This window comes from Phacochoerus africanus, chromosome 3 (genome assembly GCF_016906955.1).
Source record: "Phacochoerus africanus isolate WHEZ1 chromosome 3, ROS_Pafr_v1, whole genome shotgun sequence".
NCBI lineage: Eukaryota > Metazoa > Chordata > Mammalia > Artiodactyla > Suidae > Phacochoerus > Phacochoerus africanus.
This window is the reverse complement of record NC_062546.1, coordinates 80,256,925-80,283,897: the sequence shown is the minus strand read 5'-3', so window position 1 is coordinate 80,283,897 and position 26,973 is coordinate 80,256,925. Positions and strand designations below refer to the sequence as shown.

The 26,973-nt window shown below is 40.0% G+C and overlaps 1 protein-coding gene across 1 annotated transcript in view; it reads right to left on the bottom strand.

Annotated features, from left to right (window-relative positions):
- DARS1 (aspartyl-tRNA synthetase 1) overlaps positions 1 to 20,912 on the bottom strand; it is a 77,236-nt gene extending 56,324 nt beyond the window's left edge. The window contains exons 1-3 of the mRNA XM_047772027.1: positions 20,680 to 20,912; positions 18,343 to 18,400; positions 13,463 to 13,555 (exon numbers count right to left, since the gene is read on the bottom strand). Of these exons, the coding sequence (XP_047627983.1) occupies positions 13,463 to 13,555; positions 18,343 to 18,400; positions 20,680 to 20,745 (217 nt within the window). The 5' untranslated portion in view covers positions 20,746 to 20,912. The remainder of the gene's footprint in view (positions 1 to 13,462; positions 13,556 to 18,342; positions 18,401 to 20,679) is intronic.
- Positions 20,913 to 26,973: the final 6,061 nt, after the last annotated feature.

The following is a 26,973-nucleotide window of genomic DNA, read 5'->3' as shown; positions in this document are numbered from 1 at the left end:
AGAAATAAACTGGAGGCAAAGATGGATAACTTACAGGAAACACTGAGCAAAGAGATACAAGATATAAAACTTAAACAAACAAGAAGAGATGCAAAATACAATAACTGAAATAAAAAATTCACTAGAAGCAGCCAACAGCAGAATACAGGAGGCAGAAGAACGAATAAGCGAGGTGGAGGACAGATTAGTGGAAATTACAGATGCAGAACAGAAAAAAGAAAAAAGACTGAAAAGAAATGAAGAGAGTCTCAGAGAACTCTGGGACAATGTTAAACACACCAACATCCATATTATAGGGGTGCCAGAAGGAGAAGAGAGAAAGAAGGGGACAGAAAAAATATTCCAAGAGATAAGAGCCGAAAACTTCCCTAACATGGGAAAGGAACCACTCACTCAAATCCAGGAAGCCCAACGAGTATATAAAAAATATATAAATATATTTATAGAAATATAAAATAAACCCAAGAAAGAATACCCCAAGACAAATATTAATCAAACTGACCAAAAGTAAAGACAAAGGGAAAATCTTGAAAGCAGCTAGGGAAAAGAAACAAATAACATATAAGGGAACCCTGATAAGGTTATTGGCAGATTTTTCAGCAGAAACTCTTGCAAGCCAGAAAGGAGTGGTATGATATCCTTAACATGATGAAAGGAAAAACCTCCAAGAGATTAATCTACCCAGCAAAGCTCTCATTTAGATTTGAAGGATAAAATAAAACCTTCACAGATAAGCAAAAGCTGAGAGAATTCAGCAACACTAAACCAGCCTTACAATACATACTAAAGGAACTTCTCTAGGCAGAAAAGAAAAGACAGCAACAGGAAACAAAAATTCCACAAACGACAAGACTCACCAGTAAAGACATATATATACTATAAAGATATGAAATCATCCATGCACAATTATACCACCAAAATCAGAAACCATGAGAACAAGAGGGTGCAAATGCAGGACCCTGGAGATGAACTTACAATTAAGAGAACAACAACTTAAAACAATCTCACATATATATATGGACTCAGATCAAAACTTCAGAATAACTGCAAACCAAAAATCTACATTTGATACACAAACAAATAAGAAAAATCAACTCAAATACAACACTAAAGATACTCATCAAACCAGAAGAGGAGAGAACAAGAAAAGAAGGGAAGAAAAAAGAGCAACAAAAACAAATCCAAAGCAATTAATAAAATGGCAATAAGAACATACATATCAATAATTACCTTAAATGTGAATGGACTAAACTGGCCCAACAAAAAGACACAGACCGGCTGAATGGATACAAAAACAAGACCCATGTATGTGCTGTCTTCAGAGAGAGACCCACGTCACTTCTAGGGACACATACAAATTGAAAGTGAGAGGATGGAAGAAAATATTCCATGCGAACAGGAATCAAAAGAAAGCTGGAGTAGCAATACTCCTATCAGACAAAACAGACTTTAAAATGAAGAATATTTTAAGGGACTAAAGAAGGTCACTACATAATGATCAAAGGATCAATCCAAGAAGAAGATATAACAATTTTATTTTTTTGTTTCTTTTGTTTTTGTTTTTTGGTCTTTTTCTAGGGCTGCTTCTGTGGCATATGGAGGTTCCCAGGCTAGAGATCTAATCAGACCTGTAGCTGCCAACCTATGCCAGAGCCACAGCAACGGGGGATGCAAGCTGTGTCTGTGATCTACACCACAGCTCACACCAATGAAAGTTCCTTAACCCACCGAGCAAGGCCAGTGATTGAACCCGCAACCTCACGGTTCCTAGTCAGATTCATTAACCACTGTACTACGACGGGAACTCCTAAGATTGAACACTTTTAAATATCTACACACCCAACAGAGGTTCACCACAATATATAAGGCAACTGCTAACAACCTTAAAAGGACAAATCAACAATAACACAATAATAGCGGGGCACATTAACACTCCACTTACAACAATGGACAGATCATCCAGACAGAAAATCAATAAGGAAAAACAGGTCCTGAATGAAGCATTAGACCAGGTGGACTTCATAGGTATTTAAAGGACATTCCATTCAAAAGCAACAGAATACACATTCTTCTCAAGTGTACATGGAACATTCTCTAAGATGGATCATATCCTGGGCTACAAATCCAACCTCGGTAACTTCAAGAAAACTGAAATCCTATCAAGCACCTTTTCCGACCACAACACTGTACAACTGGAAATCAACAACAAGAAAAAATCTGCAAAAAACACAAACATGTGGAGACTAAAGAACATGCTACTAAACAACCAATGGATCACTGAAAAAATCAAAGAGGAAATTAAAAAATACCGAGAAGCAAATGACAACAAAGATACAACACCCCAAAACCTATGGGATGCAGCAAACGCCGTTCTATGAGGAACATTTATAGCAATACAAGCCCACCTCAGGAAACAAGAAAAAGCTCAAATAAACAAGCTAACTTTACATCTAAAGCAGCTAGAGAGAGAAGAACAGACAAGACCTAAAGTTAGTAGAAGGAAAGAAATCATAAAGATCAGAGCAGAAATCAAGGAAATAGAAACAAAGAAAACCATAGAAAAGATCAATGAAACGAAAAGCTGGTTCTTTGAATAGATTAAAAAAAAATGGATAAACCCTTAACCAGACTGATCAAGAAGAAAAGGGAGAGGAGTTCCCGTCATGGCGCAGTGGTTAACCAATCTGACTAGGAACCATGAGGTTGCGGGTTCGGTCCCTGGCCTTGATCAGTGGGTTAAGGATCTGGCATTGCCATGAGCTGTGGTGTAGGTTGCAGACACAGCTCGGCTGTGGCTCTGGCGTAGGCTAGCAGCTACAGCTCTGATTTCGACCCCTAGCCTGGGAACCTCCATATGCCGCGGGAGCGGCCCAAAGAAATAGCAAAAAGACCAAAAAAAAAAAAAAATAGAGAGGACTCAAATCAATAAAATTAGAAATGAAAAAGGAGAAGTGACAACGGATATCACAGAAACGCAAAGGATCATAAGAGACTACTATATACAACTATTCGCCAATAAAACGGAAAACCTAGAAGAAATGGACAGATTCTTACAAAAGTACAATCTTCCAAGACTAAACCAAGATGAAATAGAAAAGATGAATGGACCAATCACAAGTACTGAAATTGAAACTGTGATTAAAAAACTTCCAACAAACAAAAGTCCAGGACCAGATGGCTGCATTTATCAAAAATTTAGAGAAAAGCTAACACCTATCCTTCTGGAACTATTCCAAAAAATTGCAGAGGAAGGGATACTCCCAAACTCATTCTATGAGGCCACCATCATCCTCATAACAAAACCAGACAAAGATATCACAACAAAAGAAAAATACAGGCCCATTTCACTGATGAACATGGATGCAAGAATCCTCAACAAAATACTAGCAAACTGCATCCAACAATACATTAAAAGGATGCTACATCATGATCAAGTGGGATTTATCCCAGGGATGCAAAGGGTCTTCAATATCCACAAATCCATCAGTGTGATACACCACATTAACAAACTGAAGAATAAAAACCATACGATCCTCTCAATAGATGCGGAAAAAGCCTTTGACAAAATCCAACACCCATTTCTGATAAAAACCCTTCAGAAAGTGGGCACAGTGGGACCCTACCTCAACATAATGAAGGCCATCTATGACAAACCCACAGCAAACATCATTCTCAATGGTGAAAAGCTGAAAGAATTCCCGCTGAGATCAGGAACAAGACAAGGATGTCCACTCTCGCCACTACTCTTCAACACAGTTTTGGAAGTCCTAGCCACAGCAATCAGAGAAGAAAAAGAGATAAAAGGAATCCAAATTGGAAAGGGAGAAGTAAAACTATCACTATTTGCAGATGACATGATACTATGCCTAGAGAATCCTAAAGAATCTACCAGAAAACTGTTAGAGCTCATCCATGAATTTGGCAAAACTGCAGGATACAAAGTTAATATACAGAAATCGATGGCATTTCTATATACTAACAATGAAAGAACAGAAAGAGGAATTAGGGAAGCAATCCCGTTTACCATCACATCCAAAAGAATAAAATACCCAGGAGTAAGCCTACCTAAAGAGACAAAAGACCTGTACTCTGAAAACTACAAGACACTGATGAAAGAAATCAAAGATGACACAAATAGATGGAAAGACATACCAAGCTCTTGGACTGGAAGAGTTAATATTGTCAAAATGACTATATGACCCAAGGCACTCTACAGATTCAATGCAATCCCTATCACATTACCAAGGACATTTTTCATAGAACTCGAACAAAATATTTTAAGGATTGTGTGGAAGCACAACAGACCCAGAATAGCCAAAGACATCCTGAAAAAGAAACATGGAGCTGGAGGAATCAGGCTCCCAGACTTCACACCATACTACAAAGCAACAGTCATCAAAACCGTATGGTACTGGCACAAAGACAGACATATAGATCAGTGGAACAGGAGAGAAAGCCCAGAATTAAACCCACGCACCTACAGCCAACTCATCTATGACAAAGGAGGCAAGAATATACAATGGAGAAAGGACAGCTTGTTCAATAAGTGGTGCTGGGAAAACTGGACAGCCACATGGAAAAGAATGAAATTAGAACACTCCCTAACACCATACACAAAAATAAACTCCAAACGGATTAAAGACCTAGATATAAGACCAGATACTATAAAACTCTGAGAGGAAAACCTGGGCCGAACACTCTCTGACATAAACAACTACAACATCTTCTCAGATCCATCTCTTAGAGTACTGACAGTGAAAACAAAAGTAAACAAATGGGACCTAATCAAACTTAAAAAGTTTCTGCATAGGAGTTCCTGTCGTGGCACAGTGGTTAATGAATCCAACTAGGAACCATGAGGTTGCAGGTTCGGTCCCTGCCCTTGCTCAGTGGGGTCACGATCCGGCGTCGCTGTGAGCTGTGGTGTAGGTTGCAGACATGGCTCGGATCCCACGTTGCTGTGGCTCTGACCTAGGCCAGTGGCTACAGTTCCGATACGACCCCTAGCCTGGGAACCTCCATATGCTGCGGGAGCGGCCCAAAGAAATAGAAAAAAGACAAAAAAAAAAAAAAAAAAGAACTTTTTGGCACTCAGCCAAAAAAAAAAAAAAGAATAAAATAAAAATTTCTCATTTTAGCTGACTGCTTAAGGTAATACGGCAACTTTATACGACATTAATCAACTGCTAAATATCATTTACTTTTCTTCATGGAACTCCCCAATCAGGAGATAGTTTATAGGAAGGAAATGAAAGTCAATGTTCAAAACAGCAGAATGAATACATTATTTTTAGATATTTTAAATTTAAGTCTTTTGGAGCTCCCAAAATGGCTCAGCAGTTAACAAATCTGACGAGCATCCACAAGGATGCAGGTTCAGAGTTCCCATCTTGGTGCAGGAGAAACGAATACAACTAGAAACCATGAGGTTGCGGGTTTGATCCCTGTCCCCACTCAGTGGGTTAAGGATCCGGTGCTGCCGTGAGCTGTGGTGTAGGCTGCAGCCATGGCTCAGATCCGGCGTCACTGTGGCTGTGGTGTAGGCCAGCAGCAACAGTTTCTATTAGACCCCTAGCCTGGGAACCTCCACATGCCAGGAGTGCGCCCCTTAAAAGGCCAAAAAAAAAAAAAAAAAAAAAAGCAAAGGAAAAAAAAAGCAAGTCTTTAATAGTTAAAAACTTTTTTTTGATTCTTAAATTTTTAGAAGAGGCAGTTTATGTCTTTTTTTTTTTTGTCTTTTCTAGGGCCACGCCCATGGCACATGGAGGTTCCCAGGCTAGGGATCTAATCAGAGCTGTAGCCACTGGCGTACACCACAGCAACTCAGGATCCGAGCCACATCTGCCACCTAAACCACAGCTCCCAAAAACACTGGATCCTTAACCCACTGAGCAAGGCCACAGATCGAACCCGCAACCTCATGGTTCTCAGTCGGATTCGTTAACCACTGAGGCGCAATGGGAACTCCTTTTTCTCAAATTTACACAAGACTGTTTTAGAAAAATGTAATGCTGGAAACCTTCCTTTATAGCACCAGATAAAATATTTATTTCTAAACTAAAACCAAAAATTGTAGTCAGGACAAAAGGTTTACCCTCATTTTCATTTTGGTGATGGCTTAATAAGGAAGTGAGCCTTAGTGGGAGAACTAGGTTATCAAACACACGAGGCAATCATATATTTTCAACTTTTTCTAATGTCTTTCAGCTTGCCAGGGTCCAGAATCTTTTTTTTTTTTTTTCAAGGGCCACCCCTGGGACATATGGAGGTTCCCAGGCTAGGGGTCAAATCAGAGCTATACCTACTAGCCTCTGCTACAGCCACAGCAATGCCAGATTCAAGCCTCATCTGCAAACTATACCACAGCTCATGGCAATGCTGGATCCTTAACCCACTGAGCCAGGTCAGAGATCGAACCTTTGTCCTCATGGGTACTGGTCAGAATTGTTTCCACTAAGCCACGATAGGAACTCCCAGAATTTATTAAGATAATGTACCTTCACTTCCTAATTAACATTTAACATTTTCCTTCATTACTTATGTTAACCAGTTGTGGAATAAACAGCAAAGATCTAAATGTTTTAAAGTACTTCTTATTTGTCATTTTCCCTAAAATATTCTTGTGTGGATATAAGCTGTGGTTCTGACCACTGATATTAAAAATTCTGAACTATCTGACTACCTAAACAAACCAGCTATTGTGGAGGTATAAGTTAAGTTTTTAGAAAGAATATGAAAAAGAATTATCTTCTGCCAATGACTTCCATGTAGTATGTATAAAACTTGAAAGGAACCACAGATATTTCAATTACTCTTTTAACATGCAGATTTAAGCTCACAATCTTTCACAATCAAAAGAAACTGTTAAACACAGCATTTTTATATTGTCCCTATATAAAATTCTTAATTTTAAGGATGTGATACATAAGCTTACTATAAGAAATCTGCCTTTTAACCTTTAAAAATATGTAAAACACTGCTTTTACTTTGAGGGAAAATATATAGATATTTGGGCTATATAAACAGACTGAGTTTGAGTGTTTTGGGTTTTTTTTTTTTTTTTTTTTTGCTTTTTAGCGCTGCACTTGCATCATATGGAGGTTCCCAGGCTAGGGGCCTAAACGGAGCTACAGCTGCCGGCCTATGCCACAGCCACAGCAACACCAGATCTGAGCCATGTCTGCAACCTACCTCACAGCTCACAGCAACGCCAGATCCTTACCCCACTGAGCACGGCCAGGGATTGAACCCACAACCTCGTGGTTCCTAGTCGGATTCCTTTCCGCTGAGCCATGACAGGAACTCCGGGTTTTTTTGTTTAATAGGATTCTAGTTGTCATACTTTCAGCATTATGATTTAGACACTTTCATTTCCTTATTCATAGTTTTTCAGAACTTTGCTTTGTTTGATATTGCCAGCATTGGTTGTTTTTCCAAGTCCAATTTTAACATGTTACTCCTTCTGGGTTAAAACACATGAATGATCCCAAATTTGCCATATTTCTTGGCATAATTTTTCCATGTAAGAAAGAAAGGAAGAGTAACAGTCAGGGTTCTAAAAATTCAAAGCACAAGATTTTATTTATTTTCTCAGATAATCTTCTTTGGCAGAAATAAAAAAACTTGTCATTACTGGCAAGAATGTGGAGAAAGTGAGTGGTACAGTCACATACTTGTGGGAGTATGAACATAGCTCTTTTTTTCCTTTTTACAGCTGCACCTGTGACATACGGAATTTCCCAGGCTAGGGGTAATTGCAGCTGCAGCTGCTGACCTACGCCACAACCACAGCAATACCACATCTGAGCCTCGTCTGTGACCTAGGCTTCAGCTTATGGCAACGCCAGATACTTAACCCACTGAGCAAGGCCAGGGCTCAAACCGGCATCCTTACTGACACCATGTTGGGTTCTTAACCTGCTGAGCCACAACGGGAACTCCTGAGTATAGCTTTTCTGACAGGTAATCTGGTGTTACATAGAAAATGTTAATACATATAATGCATAGCAATTTCACTTTTAGATATTTATCTTGAAGAAACACTGCCGTATGTAGATCTATGACTAATATGGAAATAACCTCAAGAAACAAAACCTGTATGTGTGTATGTGCATGTTTACATTAAAAAAGACTTTTGGAAAGACACTGAACAAATCATTAAGTAGAAGAAAAGGCTGGGGCAAATGGAAGAAAAGGGAGTATAATTTGTGTATTCTTTGAAAAATTTTATGCAAAAAAATAAATGTATTACTTGAGTAACTTACAAGTTAAACGCACACATATAAATTTAAAAACAAAGCTTTCGGGAGTTCCCATCATAGCTCAGCGGTAATGAACCTGACTAATATCCATGAAGGCACCAGTTCCATCCCTGGTCCCACTCAGTGGGTTAAAGATCCGCTATTGCCATGAGCTGCAGTGTGGGTTGCAGACGTGGCTTGGATCACACATTGCTGTGACTGTGGTAAAGGCTGGCAGCTGCATCTCCAATTCAACCTCTAGCCTTGAAACTTCCACATGCCAGGGGGTGGCCCTAAAAAGCAAAAAATACCTACACCACAACTCGAGGTAATGCCAGATCCTTAACCCACTGAATGAGGCCAGGGATTAAACCCACAACCTTATGGATACTAGTCGGATTCATAACCCACTGAGCCACAAAGGGAACTCCAAAAAAAATTTATTATTTAAACTTAGGAGTTCCCGTCGCGGCACAGTGGTTAACGAATCCGACTAGGAACCATGAGGTTGCGGGTTCGATCCCTGCCCTTGCTCAGTAGTTAACGATCCGGCATTGCCGTGAGCTGTGGTGTAGGTTGCAGACGCGGCTCGGATCCCATGTTGCTGTGGCTCTGGCGTAGGCTGGCAGCTACAGCTCCGATTCGACCCCTAGCCTGGGAACCTCCGTATGCTGCAGGAGCAGCCCAAGAAATGGCAAAAAGACAAAAACAAAACAAAAAAAAAACTTAACTTAGTATTACACTAAAAAAACTCAACCCACACTTTTACCAGACAGTTTATTCCAAGAATCCAAAAATGATTCAACATTAATAAATCCATTACTGCCAAAACATGAAAACAATCTAAATGTCTCTTGACAGATGAATGGATTAAGATGTGATACATATACAAATGGAATACTACTTGGCCATTAAAAAGAACAGAATAATGCCATTTGCAACAACATAGATGCAACTAGAGAGTCTCATTCTAACTAAATTAAGTCAGAATACAAATACCGTATGGTATCACTTACATGTGGAATCTAAACTATGGCACGGATGAACCTATCTACAGAATAGAAACAGACTCACAGACATGGAGAACAGAGTTATGGTTGCCAAGGGGGAGGAGGATGGGGTGGGATGGACTGGGAGTTTGAAGTTAGTAGATGCAAACTATTACATTTAGAATGGATAATCAATGAGGTCCTGCTGTATAGCATGGGAAACTATATCTAATCACTTGTGAAAGAACATGATGGAAGATAATATGAGAAAATGACAGAACATTATAAATCAATTATATTTTACTCAAAAAAAGAAATTCATTATTGTAAACCACTACAATTACATACAGTTGATTCTTGCTATTTGTGGCAGTTACATTTTATAAAGTCACCAGGAATAATGAATTAGTGGACACTGAACCATTGCTCCTAGAGGAAATACGAGATGAGGTTTTCTGTCTACGTCTGGCCACAATATTTTCATTATTCATCAATACATAGACTTGTTCTGTGTGTATTTCTGTTAAAAGACAACTTATTTAGTATACATTGTTGATTCATTAATACAGAACTCATGGCCAACAGCACTATAACTCACACTTGAACAAAGCTTATCTAACAACTTCTATTTTCCCCCTAATGCATTACAGTCTTCCTGCACTTTGGAACACTAGAAAACACTTTAGCACTATGCTCAGTGGGCCATTTTAAACAGTCAAATCACCAGCAAAAAGCAAAAAACTGTGAAGCAGTTAAATAGACTGGCGTTAACTGTGGCATTAAACAGACTGTGAAAAGGATACTTGTTTATGAGAGCTGATACAGTGCAGAGCTTCACTCTGACGGCAGCTGAAAATAAGTGCACTGGGAGAAAAATTTGTTACTCTGCACATGTGTTTATCTTGGCACATCCGTGAATGACAGTGAAAGCACTGCAAATACTGGTTTTGGGGTTATATATACGTTAGCAGGTAGGTGACTGGCAAATACAAAATCTGTGAATAATGAAGATCAGTATATTTAATTGTTTCTAATGTGGAAAATCTTAACCAAACAGAAGAGCAAAGAGAATAGTACAACGAATATATATATATATATATATATATATATATATATATATATACACACACACACACATACTTGGGAGTTCCCGCTATTGTGCAGAGGAAATGAATCCCACTAGAAACCATGAGGTTACAGGTCTGTTTCTTGGCCTCACTCAGTGGGTTAAGGATCTGGCAGTGCTGTTAAGGATCTGGCATTGTCTGTGTAGGTTACAGACATGGTTCGGATCCCAAGTTGCCATGGCTGTGGTGTAGGCCGGCAGCTGTAGCTCTGATTAGACCCCTAGCCTGGAAACCTCCAAATGCTGTGGGTGCAGCCCTAAAAAGCAAATATATATATATATAAATATATATATATATTTTTTTTTTAATTAAAAAAAATTTTTTTTGAGATATATATACACACACACTCAACACAATGATAGTTTGAGGGAAAAAAATTCTGGAAAAGGTCTGATAAAATTGAACATCTATTCCTAATTACAGAAAACTTAGAGTAGAACAAAATTTCTTTTAACCTACTTTTTAAACTTTGGCACTGCTTTGTAGTAGCATTTTATGCATAACACCTAATGCCATGAAATAACTCAGCTGGATTTTACACCTCTGCCCTTTGAAAAATTCCTGTGAGAATCCCTGCAGTACTGGGAATTTACTAATTACTGCAGAGAGAAATGAGAAGAAATGAGATAAACATTTGAAAGAAAAGGACAAAAGGATCACACCAATGCCTATCTACAATCTCCATGTACCTCATTAATTATGAACTCATGGTCATTCTTGTTTCAGCTTTGCCCCAATCCACTTATCCCTTAGTTCCTGTGCTATTTTGAAGCAAACACCAGCAAATCCTCTATTGTATTTCATCTGTACATAATTCAGTATGGATCCCTAAGAGGAAAGATCTATTTAAAAATAATGTTACCACAGTGCTATTACCTCAACCAAAAAAAGGAAGAATTTTAAAATACCAAATATCCAGTAGATTTTCAAATATCCAAGAATCTCAGTGGTTTTTTTGGTTTGTTTTGCTGTATATTTAAATTAGGATCTGGGAGTTCCCATCATGGCATAGTGGAAATGAATCCGACTAAGAACCATGAGGTTGCAGGTTTGATCCCTGGCCTCACTCAGTGGGTTAAGGATCTGGTGTTGCTGTGGCTGTGGTGTAGGCCAGCAGCTGTAGCTCCATTTCAACCCCTAGCCTGGGAACCTTCAAATGCCACGGGTTCAGCCCTAAAAAGACAAAAAGACACACACGCACACACAAATTAGGATCCAAATAAGTGATTGGTTGAGAGATCATTGTTTTTGGCCACACCCACAGCACATGGAAGTTCCTAGGCCAAGACATGCCAGGGCAGCAACCTGAGCCACAATAGTAAGAATGCCAGACCTGCTAAGCCACTAGGGGAATCAACTGGGAGATATCTTAAATATTTTAATCCATAGGTTCCCCCCTCCCCTTTCAATTTATTTCTTGAAGAAATGAGGTCGTTTTTGCCTAGTGATTTACTATAGTCTAGATTTTATTAATTGTATCCCCCATTGTCATTTAACATATTCCCCTGTCCTATAATTTTCCTTTATATTGGTATTTAGATGTAAAGGCCTAATGAAATTCATGTACGATTTGTTGGGCAAGACTACTTAACTGTGTGGTATTGTGTTCTTTCATAAATAGACATAAAATATTTCTGGTTGTCTATCATGTCATAGGCAATCACTGACGATTGATTGATACTTACTGGGGGCAAAATAATGATGTTCTAATAGTCTCCATTTTATTAGCTGGATACTTCTCTAAAGAGACATGTCCCCATAACTGGCATTTACTTGGTTAGCCAATGACAGACAATACATACAGAAATGGTACTTCCACCTTAGTATTTACCAGTTTTGAAAATAATGAACTTGTTCCATTGGGTCAGGCTTACATGCAGTGTGCATTCCCTTTTGTCTTTCTGTCTTTTCTAGGGCCGAACCCGAGGCATATGGAGCTTCCCAGGCTAGAGGTCTAATCAGAGCTATAGCTGCTGGCCTACGCCAGAGCCACAGCAACTCAGCCGTGTCTGTGACCTATACCACAGCTCACGGCAACCCTGGATCCTTAACCCACTGAGTGAAGCCAGGAATTGAACCTGCAATCTCATGTTTCCTAGTCTGATTCGTTTCCACTGCGCCATGACGAGAACTCCCATTCTATCTTTTAATTCACTAAATAAATAACTATGTTTAAGAAACAAGGTGCCAGTGTGAACAAAACAAAGGTTCCTAATCTGGTGGGAAAATGACAAGTGAAGGATTACATTAAGATGAGATTATCTGTAGAACAAATGGCCCAACCTTTCAGGAAGGCAAATTTACATTTTTTAAAAAAATTTAAGGAGTTTTCATGTGGCTCAGTGGAAACGCATCTGACTAGTATCTATGAGGATGTGGGTTCGATCCCTGGCCTTTGCTTACTGGGTCGGGGATCATCCGGTTTTGCCGTGAGCTATGGTGTAGGTGTCAGATACAGCTCAGATCCCATGCTTCTCTGGCTGTGGCACAGGCCGGCAGGTGCAGCTCCAATTCAACCCCTAGCCTGGGAACTTCAATATGCTGAGTGTGAGGCCCTAAAAAGCCAAAAAAAAAAAAAAAGTTAAAATTCTACCAGTATTCTTCTCAATCAGTATTCATCTATTTGGAGGGGGATACTGGAAGAATAGGCCAACTCTTAACAGTATTGATTCTGAGACAGTAAGATATATATGTATAAAATGCTGGAATTTTAAAAGTGGGCCTATATTAATTCTATAATACATAGTTTATTTATTTATTTATTTATTTGTCTTTAAGGGCTGCACCCACAGCATATAGAGGTTCCCAGGCTAGGGGTTGAACTGAGCTACGGCTGCCGGCCTATGCCACAGCCACAGCAACACAGGACCCAAACTGCATCTTTGACCTATACCACAGCTCACGGCAACGCCGGATCCTTAACCCACTGAGCGAGGCCAGGGATTGAACCAGAAACCTTATGGTTCCTAGTTGGATGTGTTTCCACTGCACCATGACAGGAACTCCTTTGTTTTGTTTTTGAAGATTTACTTTGGTCCGTGAGGAATTTGCAACACAAAAAATTCAGTCCTTATCAAAAAATCTGTAACCATATAATCAATCTTACCTTTAGCTCTGCTTGTATGAACCCTTGCACGCACCCAAACAACTTCATCAGCTTTTTGTACTGTCAAGTCACTAACTCGAACCAAAACTCGATCTGTAGCAAATAAGTGAAATAATTTTGTAACTCAAAATTTACAAAGAAATCAAGATTATTTTGGTTTGGTTTGGTAGCTAGCATAAGCACGTGGTATTATCTTAAGTGATTCTCAACATCTAGCAACACTTTCTTTTGCTTTTCTTTTTATTGGTTTGTAACAATGGTTTATAATATAAATTTCATGTGTATGACATTATATTTCTACTTCTGCTCACACTAAAGTGTGTTCACTATCAAAGGTTTAGTTTCCATCCATTACCATACACTTGAATTTGTTACCCATTTCACCCTTCCCACCATGTTCTTTCCCCTCTGGTAACCACTACTCTGCACTCTGTCTCTATGTGTTTATTTTTGGAGGGTCATTTGTTGCAAATGGCATTATTTCATTTTTTTTTACGGCTGAATACTATTTTGCTCTATAAATATCCCACATCTTCTTTATCCATTCATCTGCTGATGGGCACTTAGGTTGTTTTCATACTTCGGCTATTGTAAATAATGCTGCAGTGAACGTAAGGGTGCATATATATTTCTGATTAGTGTTTTCATATTCTAAGGATAAATGCCTACAAGTGGAATTGCTGGCTCATATGGTACTTCTACTTTTAACTTCTTTAGGAACCTCCATACTGTTTTCCATAGCAGCTGCACCAATTTATAGTCCTACCAACAGTGTATAAGGGTTAACACCTTCTTTTCTATTACCTTCCATATGCAATCTGGACTCAAGTTTTATGAATTTACATCCTATGTATACCTCTAAAGTCTACCCAATTCTCTTTCATCTTCACTGTCACCATTCCAAACCAAAATACTATGATATCTTACCTAAGCCAGAGCAAAGGCCTTCTCTTTTATTGCTTTTTAGGGCCACACCCATGGCATATAGCAGTTCCTACGCTAGGGGTCCAATTGAAGCTATTATTGCCGGCCTATGCCACAGCCAATGCAACTTGGGATCTGAACCGCATCTGCAACCTACATCACAGCTCAGGGCAACTTCAGATCCTCACTGAGCAAAGTCAAGGATTGAACCTGAATCCTCATGGATCCTAGTCGGGTTCATTAACCACTGAGCCATGAAGGAAACTCCCAAAGCAAAGGCTTTCTAACTGACAATCTCTGACACCCTAATTCAGTGTACATTGGAATTAAAGAGATCATTTCAAAATGCAATTTCTGAATACTTCAATGACTTAGAAAGCCAAATGCAGCCTGTCTTCACCAGCCTCTGCCTAAGTGGACATGGTATTTTTGCTTGCCTGCCACAACATGTAAGTCAGGGGTGGAGAATGCACAGGGGTGGATTCTCTGCCAGGCCTGGGAAATCACAGTACCCTGATCCCTAGGGCACAGTGATCCCTAGGGCATGTTACTCAAACTGAGCTAATCAAAGTCCTTCTCAGGGACATAATATACAGACACTGGGAATGAAGCTGTCCTCCCTGGGGTCACTGAACAGAGATGGTAAAGGCCCAAGTTTACAGCCACCATCTTTCCTACTACCTGAATTTGCAGGATCAGAGAATAAGGTCAATAGCCTAAAGAAAGCAAAACCAACAAGCAGAAACAGAAAACCCTGAAGATAACGTTTAAACCTCTATATCCAATCATGTCTATGCCACCTCACACTGTTTCCTATAGTTATGTGAACCAATAAATTCCCATCTGGGCTACAAGTGAGTGCCAATAATTATGCCTCGCAATACTAATAACGAAGTCCATCTAGAATTCCCCAAACAAGAAAACTGAAACAAAACTATTATGGGAACATAGTGATACAGAGCAATCATGATCCAGAAATCATTTTGTTATTGTTCTAAATATGCAATTTGAACATTTAAAAAATGATTTAAGTATTAATTAAAAATATTTTAATAGACATGATTCCACATCACAAAAAAAGATCTCAATTCTCAAGGGTTATGCTGCTTAATTGTAACCAAATTTGTCAATATCACATGCAGTAAAACCTTGTTACCATAATGCTAAAAATACCTTTGTGGTGTATATCATAATGAAATCAAATTATATTTTATCTATTTTATCTAAATGTATTTATAATTTGTCTCTTGAAGATACAGCTTAGAGAGAATTTGATTTACAGAAGAATATGATGGTTCCCATCACCAGAAATGAAGAGAATGCATGAGAAATTTTCCGGCACTGGGCAACACAAGAGAATTTCTGCAAAACTCTTTCAATGGTCCTAATGTGTTAATCCAACTTCCACGTCTGATGTGTAGACGAGACAAAATAAAGTGTTGAAAGAGAAGACAGACAAAGCGACATAATATTTTAAAGATAGATCTGAAAATGTCAATATTGAAAAAGCAAATGAGGTGTTTCCACTGTGGTGCAGCGGAAAGGAATCCAACTAGGAACCATGAGGTTTCGGGTTCGATCCCTGGCCTCACTCAGTGGTGTTGCCATGGCTGTGGCGTAGGCCAGCATCTGTAGCTCTGATTGGACCCTAGCATAGGGATCTCCACATGCCAGAGGTGTGGCCCTAAAAAGCAAAAAAAAAAAAAAAAAAAAAAAAAAAAAAAGCAAAAAGAAAAGAAAAAAAAGGAAGAAGAAGAAAAGAAAAAGCAAATGAATTACTAAGGAATCAAAACTCAAAACCAAACCCCAGAATAATGTAAGTCTAAATGAAGACTTACATATTCACACATACTTGAGGCATATGTCATACTCCCATCAGTATGACTGGCTGAGGCAATAGGGTTTCAGTTTGATAAATTATAGCCTCCTCCATACTTAAGTCACTGGTATTAAAATGAAGGAATTTTGAGAAATGGAAGCAGATAGGAAAGAAAAGTTTATGTTGAGCAAAGCATTGATTTTAATATAGGTAAAACCAAAGACAGAATTTTACTCTTATTTACTGTAATCAGATTACAGTTTATCCTTCCTTTTGGTGGACAGAGCTTATAACTGGAAGACATTGTCTGGATTTGCCAGCCAAATGGGAACAGTAATTACGGCAAAGGGTGCCCCAAGCATATTTAAGAAACAAACTCCAGAGAGATTTTTTGTGTTAGAGCTCAAGAAGTCCAATCCAGGAAGACAGTTAAGCTGAAAAAAAAAGTCTCATAAGGTCTCTCCTGCTTATTCTGTACTGCTTATATCTCATTTTATATTCAATTTTTTTACTTTATCATCTTAATCTTTTGGAAATGGTTTATTCTTATCGAACTATTTTGGTCTTTCATTGCATACTTTCCCAACAAAGTTGGGAAGGAAAAGTGTCTTCTGTGATGACAGAGTAAGTCAAATAAAAAATGACAACAAAATTGACCTGGGGGTATATTATTTCCAAAGCATAAATATCATAGGCGGGCATCTAAATTAGAAGTACTTGGGAGTTCCCGTCCTGACGCAGTGGTTAACGAATCCGACTAGGAACCATAAGATTGCGGGTTCGATCCCTGGCTTTGCTTAGTGGGTTAAGGATCTGGAGTTGCCGTGAGCTGTGGTGTAGGCCACAGATGCGGCTCGGATCCAGAGTTGCTGTGGCTCTCGCATAGGCTGGTGGCTAGACCTCTGATTAGACCCCTAGCCTGGGAACCTCCATATGCCGTGGGAGGCGGCCCTAGAAAGGGGAAAAAGACAAAAAGGCCAAAAAAAAAAAAAAAAGAAGTACTTAATTCTTCCAATGCGCCAGAGCTTAAAGGTCTGCAGTTGTATCAAAGTTTGAAAGACATAATTTGTAATGTCCACCAAAAGAAAAATGATTATTAGGATGAATTTGTTGAAATTGCATATATAAAACAGAAACAAAAGGAAGACAAATGTGTAAAAATAGAAAACCTACAGGTCTGAGAAAAACAATTAACAAGTCAACTTCAAAGAAATATAAAGGAGTTCCATTGTGGCTCAGTGGGTTAAGAACCCAACTAGTATCTATGAGAATGTGGGTTCGAACCCTGGCCTTTCTCAGTGGGTTAAAGGATCTGGTGTTGCCACAAGCTGCTGTGTAGGTTGCAGACTTGGCTTGGATATGGCACTGCTGCGGCTGTGGTGTGCGAGAGCAGCTACAGCTCCAATTCTACCCCTATTCTAGGAACTTCCACGTGCCACAGGTGAAGCCCTAAAAAGACAAAAACAAAATAAGAACAAACAAACAAAAAACACAAAGAAATATAATAAAGTCAAGCAGGAAAGTAAAGGAGGTAGCTTTAGAAAGCATGCAAAAAGGTTGTATATGACGAAGGCAGCTCTTATTAACTACTGTTTATGTCTTAGGCTAGAGTTAAATCTTTTACCTAATCACTTAGGAATATCTTTTAAACATAATTTATCATTTAAAATACACTAATTTAATGTATTTTCTTCCCATTCTGGATTAGGGACCCTAAAGTGACAATGTTTACTTTACAAGAGGTTATAGCATCTGCTTGTCATTTAAGCTTTTCAAAGCTATGCCTTCAGAGTTATGCCTTTAGATATGTCAACCTTCCTTAAAACGTCACTGGAGTTCCTGTCATGGCTCAGTGGTTAACAAACCCGACTGGTAACCAAGACATTGAGGGTTTGATCCCTGGCCTCGCTTAGTGGGTCAAGGATCCGGCATTGCCGTGAGCTGTGGTGTAGGTCACAGACGCAGCTCGGATCCCATCTTGCTGTGACTGTGGCATAGACCGGCGGCTACAGCTCTGATTGGACCCCTAGCCTGGGAACCTCCATATGCCGTAGGTGCGGCCCTAGAAAAGACAAAACTTCATGAAGAGCTTTCCTTGAATTAGAAAGAAAAAAAGCTTAACTTATGAACTACTAACCTGGTTTTTCTTGTGATTGTATCATTGAAGATACCCCATATCTCTCTTTTGCAAAATCCTACAAAAAATATTTTTGCATTATGACTTTTTAAATACTAACAGCATAGTAAACACAGAAATACAAATAACAGAAAATAGAAATGAATTTATTTTAACTTTCAGGACCATTTTATTAATCCAGAGTCAGTATTTTTAGAGTGTGCAAATCTGTCTTTTCATTTATAAGAAATAATAGAAAAAGGATAAGCACCCAGTTTCTGATTAGTTTGTTTTGAACATCACCACCCCTGGAATGATATGCAATACACAACAGCATACCCAAAATTTACTCACATGCACAACACATCTTAATTACCTTCTTCAAAAGGGAGACTAAACTACTTCAAAGCAGGGATATAAATTTCCTCTGTGAAGGGAGAAGGATGAGGTACCACAGTTTTATTTACTTCCTACTTCTTATTATAGGAAGAGATGTTGAAAGAGAACCAACATTTAGGGGTAAGCTTTCGGAGTACCAGATGTCCAGTTTTCAAAAATCAGAGATGTTTGGCTATAAGCTAAGCACAACTTTCTTTTAGTAAAACATCATCAAAAAATACACCAGAGGAGGAGTTCCCATCGTGGCGCAGTGGTTAACGAATCCGACTAGGAACCATGAGGTTGTGGGTTCGGTCCCTGCCCTTGCTCAGTGGGTTAATGATCCGGCGTTGCTGAGAGCTGTGGTGTAGGTTGCAGACGCGGCTCGGATCCCATCTTGCTGTGGCTCTGGCGTAGGCTGGTGGCTACAGCTCCGATTAGACCCCTAGCCTGGGAACCTCCATATGCCGCAGGAGCGGCCCAAGAAATAGCAAAAAGACAAAAAAAAAAAATTCACCAGCTTCCTGTTTCTAGAAACCATCTTCATAATATCAGGTTGCAAGTGGTTTGTCACTGACAATATGACACCAAAATTGTTACAGATTTTAAGTCAGGAACAAGAGAAGGGAGACCTAGAGTCCAGACTATTATTTAACAAACTATACTTATTAAATTAGTAAGTGGCCTTTATTTCAATCTCACTTTATTAAATGATCTCTAAGACCCTTCTAGCTATAAAAATGACATAACTCTGTCACAATGGCTACCTCATAACTAGACTTACACTATCTGCAAAAGTGCACTGCTAGTTTATATAGACAATCAGGTCCAGAATACACAAAAGTAGCTTCCTTAAATTTTAGAAGGTAACTTAAGATGTGGATGAAACAGTTTCTGCCACTATAGCTGTCTGTTGGAATTCTCATCTTCATTAGACCTGAAGGATGTAAGATTTTGTGTTTATACTAAAACAAACCAAACAACGTATTAAGGTGCTTACTAAAGTTTTTTTGTTTGTTTTTGGCAAATAACAAAAAATACACCTTAAAGATATTTAGTCCTAATAAAAAGATAGTCATACAATGTAGCAAGACCGCAGCATAAATAAGTTACAGCATGTGAAAAGAAAATAAGAGGTCACTTATTAATACCGTTCATATTTCAGCAAACCTTATTCCATCTAACAGTCTTAAGATAACCTATTCCTTAGGTAGTTTACGATAAATTCGTATTTCCTCAACAGAAAAATTAGGAGCCAGATAGGGATCTCAGTTTTACCAACAGCACACATTAACTTGTAGGTTTCAAAACTTTCATTTCCAGATAGCACTGAAGGACCACAAGGCATTATGAATTACACAGATGATTTTGGGTCACTTCATCTCAAATGCATTCTCTGCAAACTTCCCTACCTACCTCATGGGTTACTTAAGAGAAAAAAGGAAATTTTAAAAATGACAAGTGTTCTCTAAAGCTGTCGCATGGAAAACGGCCATTAAACATTTTGGCAGATCGTTTTACTAAGTACTGTCATAACTTGAAACACATTAGGAACACACGGGCTGTGAGAAAATCGATTATCAGTGGACATTAAAATTTTCCGGGGAAAGAGATGGATTACGTGAAGGACGTGCCTAACCCAGGGAGGTTTAAGTGACCTCGCCGCTCCTACTTCCGGGGCACTTGGTACTTCAAGTCCACCCCAGCCCAGCGACACGCTTCTCCTAGGCCAGGCCTCCTAGGCGCCGCAGTGAGAAATGCGATCCGTAGTGGTTCTGGCCACGTTGCTCAGACAAGGACCTGGGAGGCCCGGTGAGCGTTCTAAGAGCGCGAACCTCAGGTATGCGGCCTGTAGTCAAAGTGCCGATAGGGATCCAGAAGTCAAAGCCCCGCTAACCCTACTCCCTCCCTCCGCGCGGTCCCGCCCGGGGCGGGGGGGGGGGGGGGTCTGCGCTCCCAGGCCCGGGAAAGAAAACCCACTTCCGCCGCGTCCATGATGTCCCGCGGCTTCTCCTGACTCTTGCGGCTGGCGCTGGCGCTGGGCATCTGGACAAATGGACAACTGGACAGGGAAGCGATCGCCACCCTCCCTCGCAGGCTTCCGTAGAGCAGGCCAAAGGGGCTTCTCCCTCCCGCAGTCTCCGCCCTCCCTGCACTCCAGTCACAGCACACACGTTCGTACTCCGCGTGGAGCGTCGGCTGCGGAAAGATCGCGAGAACTGCAACTCTCTCGAGATCCTGGAGCGCTGGGAGGCTGATAGCGTGCTCCAGTGTCGTCTTCTTGCCCCGCCCTTATGGGTGTTGGGAATCCCCGGGAATTCGTTATAGTCTCGCGGGAATGATTCTTGAGTAGAGGAGTCTTAAAGCCTTAGTTGGCGCAAACTTGAGTCCTTTCGCTTTTCAGGCCTATCCCAGCTACAACCTTTACTGTGTCGTCTTTTCTGCCCTACTTACTCTTCTTGGCTTTAACTGCAGACTGTTCACCAAAACATCCACCCAACTCGAGATACGACTTTTCCTCTCTTGGACTTATCCGCCTCCAACACTGTCCAGTGGGAGTGTAGGTGCCTGGACTCATGGGAGACCTCTTCTCAAAAAGCTGCTCTGTGTACTGGGTTATAGGCAGTTGGCTTGCTAAGGTAGGATTGGGTACTGGTACCCAAGTTAAAAGTGAAGCTGGAGTTCCCATCGTGGCGCAGTGGTTAACGAATCTGACTAGAAACCCTGAGGTTGCAGGTTCGATCCCTGTCCTTGCTCAGTGGGTTAAGGATCCGGCATTGCCGTGAGCTGTGGTGTAGGTCACAGACGCGGCTCGGATCCTGCTGTGGCTCTGGCGTAGGCCGGTGGCTGCAGCTCCAATTTGACCCCTAACCTGGGAACCTCCATGTGCGGTGGGAGCAGCCCAAGAAATGGCAAAAAGACAAAAAAAAAAAAAAAAGTGAAGCTTAAGCACAATGGCAAAAATCCCACATAACTGCCTGATTGCCTGGACCTGTTGCATCGTTAGAGGCAATGCATAGTGTTGCTTGTCCAATGAATGAATCTATAGTTCGGCTTTTTTTTTTTTTTTAATTGTCATTCATAAGCCGCTTATTGCAATTGAAAGTAATTTGGGGGCTTAGTTAAATGCCGTCTCCTCTGCTAGCCGTCTTTGCACTCCGTCAAGTTTTAACTACCTTACTAGTCTTAGCCTGGGACAAAGTGGCAGAGTTTTACTTGTTCAGGAGTGCAGATAGACCCCAATGCAAATGAAAGGGCTCTAGAGGCTACCACGTTCAGATCCCGGGGTACAATAGTGAGGAGACACATAGTCCCTGCCCTCAGCTTACCTTCTCATTGCAGGTATGAAGTAGAGGTACCAAGTACTATGCAAGTTTTTTTGAGGGCATTTACCTCAGACTTCGCTGAGGAAGTGATACTTCAGCTAAATTCTAGAAGAGTCAGCCAGGTGAAATGGGGCCTAAAGAATATTCAAGGCAGAGCGGGTTAGGAAGAGAAAGATCATGGCTCAATTACATTCAAGGGGAGAATGTCCAGGTAACCTTTGCCTTTCTGAGGTCTGGGCTACAGATGTATGTTTCACATACACTAACTCATTTAATTCTTACACCAGGGAGGTAATATTGTAATCTTTTTGAATATGGGGAAATTGAGGCAGAGAGTAACTTGCCCATGGTCTTAGAGCCATTAAATGATGTATTTCAAGTCAGATAGTGTGGTTTCAGAATCCATGTCTTTAACCACTGTACCTCTGACTACCTTACCTGTCTTTAGATATGAGAAGTTTGGATGAGAGGAAAAATATAGGTGGTAACTAATGGGGAGTAAGTCAAGTGAAGTTTTATTAAAGAAAAGACTTGAGTGCATTAAAACCTAATAGGAAAGGAGTTTCTGTTGTGGTGCAGCAGAAACAAATCCAATTAGTATCCATGGGGATGTAGGTTCTATCCTTGGCCTGGCTCAGTGGGTTAAGAATCCGGCATTGAGGTGAGCTGTGGTGTAGTTCGAAGAGCGTGGCTCGGATCCGAAGTTGCTGTGGCTGTGGCCAGCAGCTGCAGCTCTTATTCGACCCTTATCCTGGGAACTTCCGTATGCCCATGGGTGTGGCCCTAAAAAGCAAAAACAAAAAAAAAAAAAACCAAAAAAAACTTTTAGGAAAGATTTATGAAAAGGAAGATGAATGTGCAAGACAAGGATTAAGAGATGGTAAGGTTGTTTTTTTGTTTGTTTTTGTTTTTAATAAGGGAGAGATAGGGCTCAAAACTTAGGCGATGGGACAGGGGAGGAAGGACAGTTCCTCTATCACAGCTGGAGGCAACGAGGCTAAGATAGTTGTAGATGTTCAATTTTAGGAAAATGAGAGAATTCCCATTTGATGTATTCTCTAGAGGAGGAGGCTAAATTATGAATGATGGGGTTAGGGTCTAGAGGGGAGGGAGAAAAGTGAGATTAGTGATTTTGAGAAAAATGGGAAAGGTTAAAATAGTCTTGTTGGTTTTTTGGTATTTGGTAATATTTCTGGGCATTGTAAGGACCCATTTACTAAAGACCTATGAATTGGTCATGAAACTGAGACTTCTCTAGCAGCACATGACAGGTATGGTGCAGTCACAGAAACACAGATAGTTGCTTCAGTCAGTGCGGAGATCCTGGTGCTGACACTACTCTGCAGAGGGGAGCCCGTAAGAGAGCTGCCCTGAGTCTTGACAGGAACTACCAAGTGTGTCCATTCCACACTGTACTTTTAGGGACCAGGGTAATGACTGCGGGTAGCCCCTCTGGATCCATTCTAGGTGTTGCTGTTAGGCGGTGTGAAGCACCATTGTGATTCCTAATCCTTTGTATGTGATTCTTTTCCCATGGCAAAAAAAGAAGTTGCAGGATATCTGCTAAGTAAGTTAGCACTGGTCTTTTGTTCCTAATTCTCTGAAATTTCACAACATGTGGGTCTAAATTCAACCTTGTGCTGTATACTCAGCGGGCCTTTCAATCTGGAAACTCACTTAGTTCTGAGGCATTTTCTTGAAAAAATTTCTTTGATGATTCTCTTTATTTCCTCGCTGCTTTCTTTCTTGAATTCTTATTATTCAAATGTTGGCCTTTCTGAGTTGGTCATCTTATTTTCTTATCATTCCACTCTATTTTCCATCTCCTTGCCTCTTTGAACTGCTCTTGATTTTTTTCAGTTTAATAACTTCTAATTTTTCAACTGAGATTTTCTCATTTCTGTCGTCTTGTTCATAATTTCCCAAAGCACCATTTTGTTCTCTGAATTGTTCTTTAGAAGAATAGCACCCTGATCTTTTTGCATGAGTGCAATATCCTAACTTCCCGAATATATTAATAAGGTGATTGGGAGGGGGTAAGTTTTCAAGTATTCTCTCTGCATAGCCCATTTCTTACAAGTTGCTTTTTGCTTGTTTAGTTTTGGTCTGGGTCCTCCATGTTAGAGACCCACATCTGCTGTCTGGTGAATTCTTATTTATTTATATTTCCTATATATTGTGATATTTTAACATTCATTCATTCACTTATTTATTTAAGGGTGAATCTTAGATTGTCAGCGAATGTTAAAAATGGGAACTAGGAGTTCCCGTCATGGGGCAGCAGAAATGAATCCAACTAGGAACCATGAGGTTTTGGGTTTGATCCCTGGCCTTGATCAGTGAGTTAAAGATCTGGCTTTGCTGTGAGCTGTGGTGTAGGTTGAAGATGCAGCTTGGATCTGGCATTGCTGTGACTGTGGCATAGGCCAGCAGCTGTAGTTCTGATTCAGCCCCTAGCCTGGGAACCTCCATATGCTGCAGATGCGGCCCTAAAAAGCAAAGCAAAAAAAAAAAAAAGTGGGGACTAAAAAGCTAATTAGAAGCTCTGAACATTTGAATGCAGTTTGCCAGTTTCACATTTTACTCCGTAATGATCTGGTTGGGCCATTTGATGGGCAACTGTAGGTGTTAGTATCTTTAGATCTTTCCTCCTGAATGCAGATTGTTCAGGATAAAATTCTTCCAGTTTCCTGCCTGAAGAGTAAAGGTCTGCCAGTGTTCTGGGAATATTGAGCATGTAACACATATTCGGTCACTGAATCTCCCTCGTTTTGGTAAAGTATCTAGTTCCTAAGGCCCAAGGACCCACTCTTTCACTCTCCCTGAGACCACATTATGTCAGGTAGGAGAAGCCTCTTGCTCAAAGAGGGGAGTAAGCAGGGATGCAGGGATCAGACTTCACATGTAGCTTCCCCCAGTTTTTCTTATTATAACTTCTACTTCCCATCTCCGTTTCCAGAGCTACCAGATGCTGCTTGCCCTGAGTCTTTTGAGGTTTCTATGGTATAAATTAGTTTGAGTTGCAGCTTTCCTGACCTGTGCTTCAGCTTTTCATATCTGCAAAGTCGGTTACCACTGGTCTCTTTGTGCTCCAGCTTCCTGCATTTTGGGGGCATTGTCTCCCCTTTTGTTCTCCCATCCTCTTGATTCTAGTGTCTGTAGGAATAGGGGCAGCAGCAAAACTGGATTTGCCATCTTAGCACAGAAGTCATTTTTCATATTTTTTTTATAATGTCATTGCATATAAGATTTTTATCTAATGACTAGTGATCATTCATTCTTTTAACAAATAGTTATTGAGTGCCAGCTGTATGCCAGGCATTAGTCTAGGTGTTAGGAATAGACCAGGGAACAAAGTAAAGATTCCAGCTCTTCTAAATCTTACCTTTTAGAGGCGGGGAGGCAACTGATAAACAATAAACATAGTAAGTAAGTTGTATAACATGTTAGAAAATGATAATAAGAAAGAAAAAGTAGAGCAAGGTAAGGGAAAGGGGAAGTGCTGAAGGGCAGGAGGACGGGGTAAGTTGCAATATTAAATATGGTGGTCAGGGTAGGTCTCATTGAGAAAGTGATGTCTGAAGATTTTTTTTTTTTTTTTTGGTCTTTTTGCCTTTTTCTTGGGCCGTTCCCATGGCATATGGAGGTTTCCAGGCTAGGGGTCTAATCGGAGTTGTAGCTGCCGGCCTACACCACAGCCACAGCAACATGGGATCCGAGCCACGTCTTCGACCTACGCCACAGCTCACGGCAATGCCGGATCCTTAACCCACTGACCAAGGCCAGGGATCGAACCTGCAACTTCGTGGTTCCTAGTCGGATTCGTTAACCACTGAGCCATGATGGGAACACCTGAAGATTTTTTTTTTAATGATTTTTATTTTTTTCCATTATAGTTGGTTTACAGGACATTTGAAATTTTTTTTTTGGTAATAAAAATAATTTATTTCTGTCAAGAAGTTAAATCATATAAATTAGCAAATAATGCCTTCATTGGCACAAAAATAGAGGCAGAAAGATGACAGTTTCATGGCTCACAAGATTATACTCCTTAACAACTCCCATCATTTATACTGAATCAGTAGTAGTAAGTGACATGGAAATACATTTGATTCTCTCGTTACATAACAACAGCTACAACCAATATATTTACTAAATGAAAAATTATTCTGAATAGCAGTAACAATAGCAAATGCACATATAACAAAGTCTTCAGGCTTTACAGTACTGTTAAAACATTTGTGTTTTATTCACCTTATCTTACTGACAAGCAGAATTTAATATAATGCATATATGGTAGTTGATTCCAGAAGTTCATTACCACCCTAATTTATGGTGGCAAAATTGTGCAAAAATAATTCTATACAGTTCTACATTATATAAATTAATAATCATGGTCTTTTATTTTATGTACATAATATACACCATATACATCATCATGGAAGACATGCCCCTTATATACAGATAGAACATAAGTAACTGCCAGGTAAATGGGCCAAAAGTAGTACATGTTATTAAGGTTCGGATTTCACCTTCCTTTCACCTTAAAAGGCACTACTGGATCCGACACATTTATTTTAACTGTGTGCAATAGACAGGCCCTGCCAAGTCAAAGTGCTTGGTTTTCCAGGGACCTGTGGCTGCTCCTGCCTCAGCTAGACATTTGAAAATTTGAAGACAGTGAGAGATGTGACCATGCACATCTGGGGAAAGAGCAGGCAGGGGAGTAGCCAGTGGGATTTAAGGTAAAAGGAACAATGCCAGTGTTCTATACAGAGAAATGTTTTGGGGGCTTCTAAAGTGTGGGCTTAAATGACTCCAGTTTGCTAAGCTATTTTTTTAAATTGTGATTAAAAAATCACATAATGTAAAACATAACTCTCTTAACCTTTTAAAAGTGTACTATTCCTTAGTGTTAACTATATTCACATTGTTGTGTGATAGATCT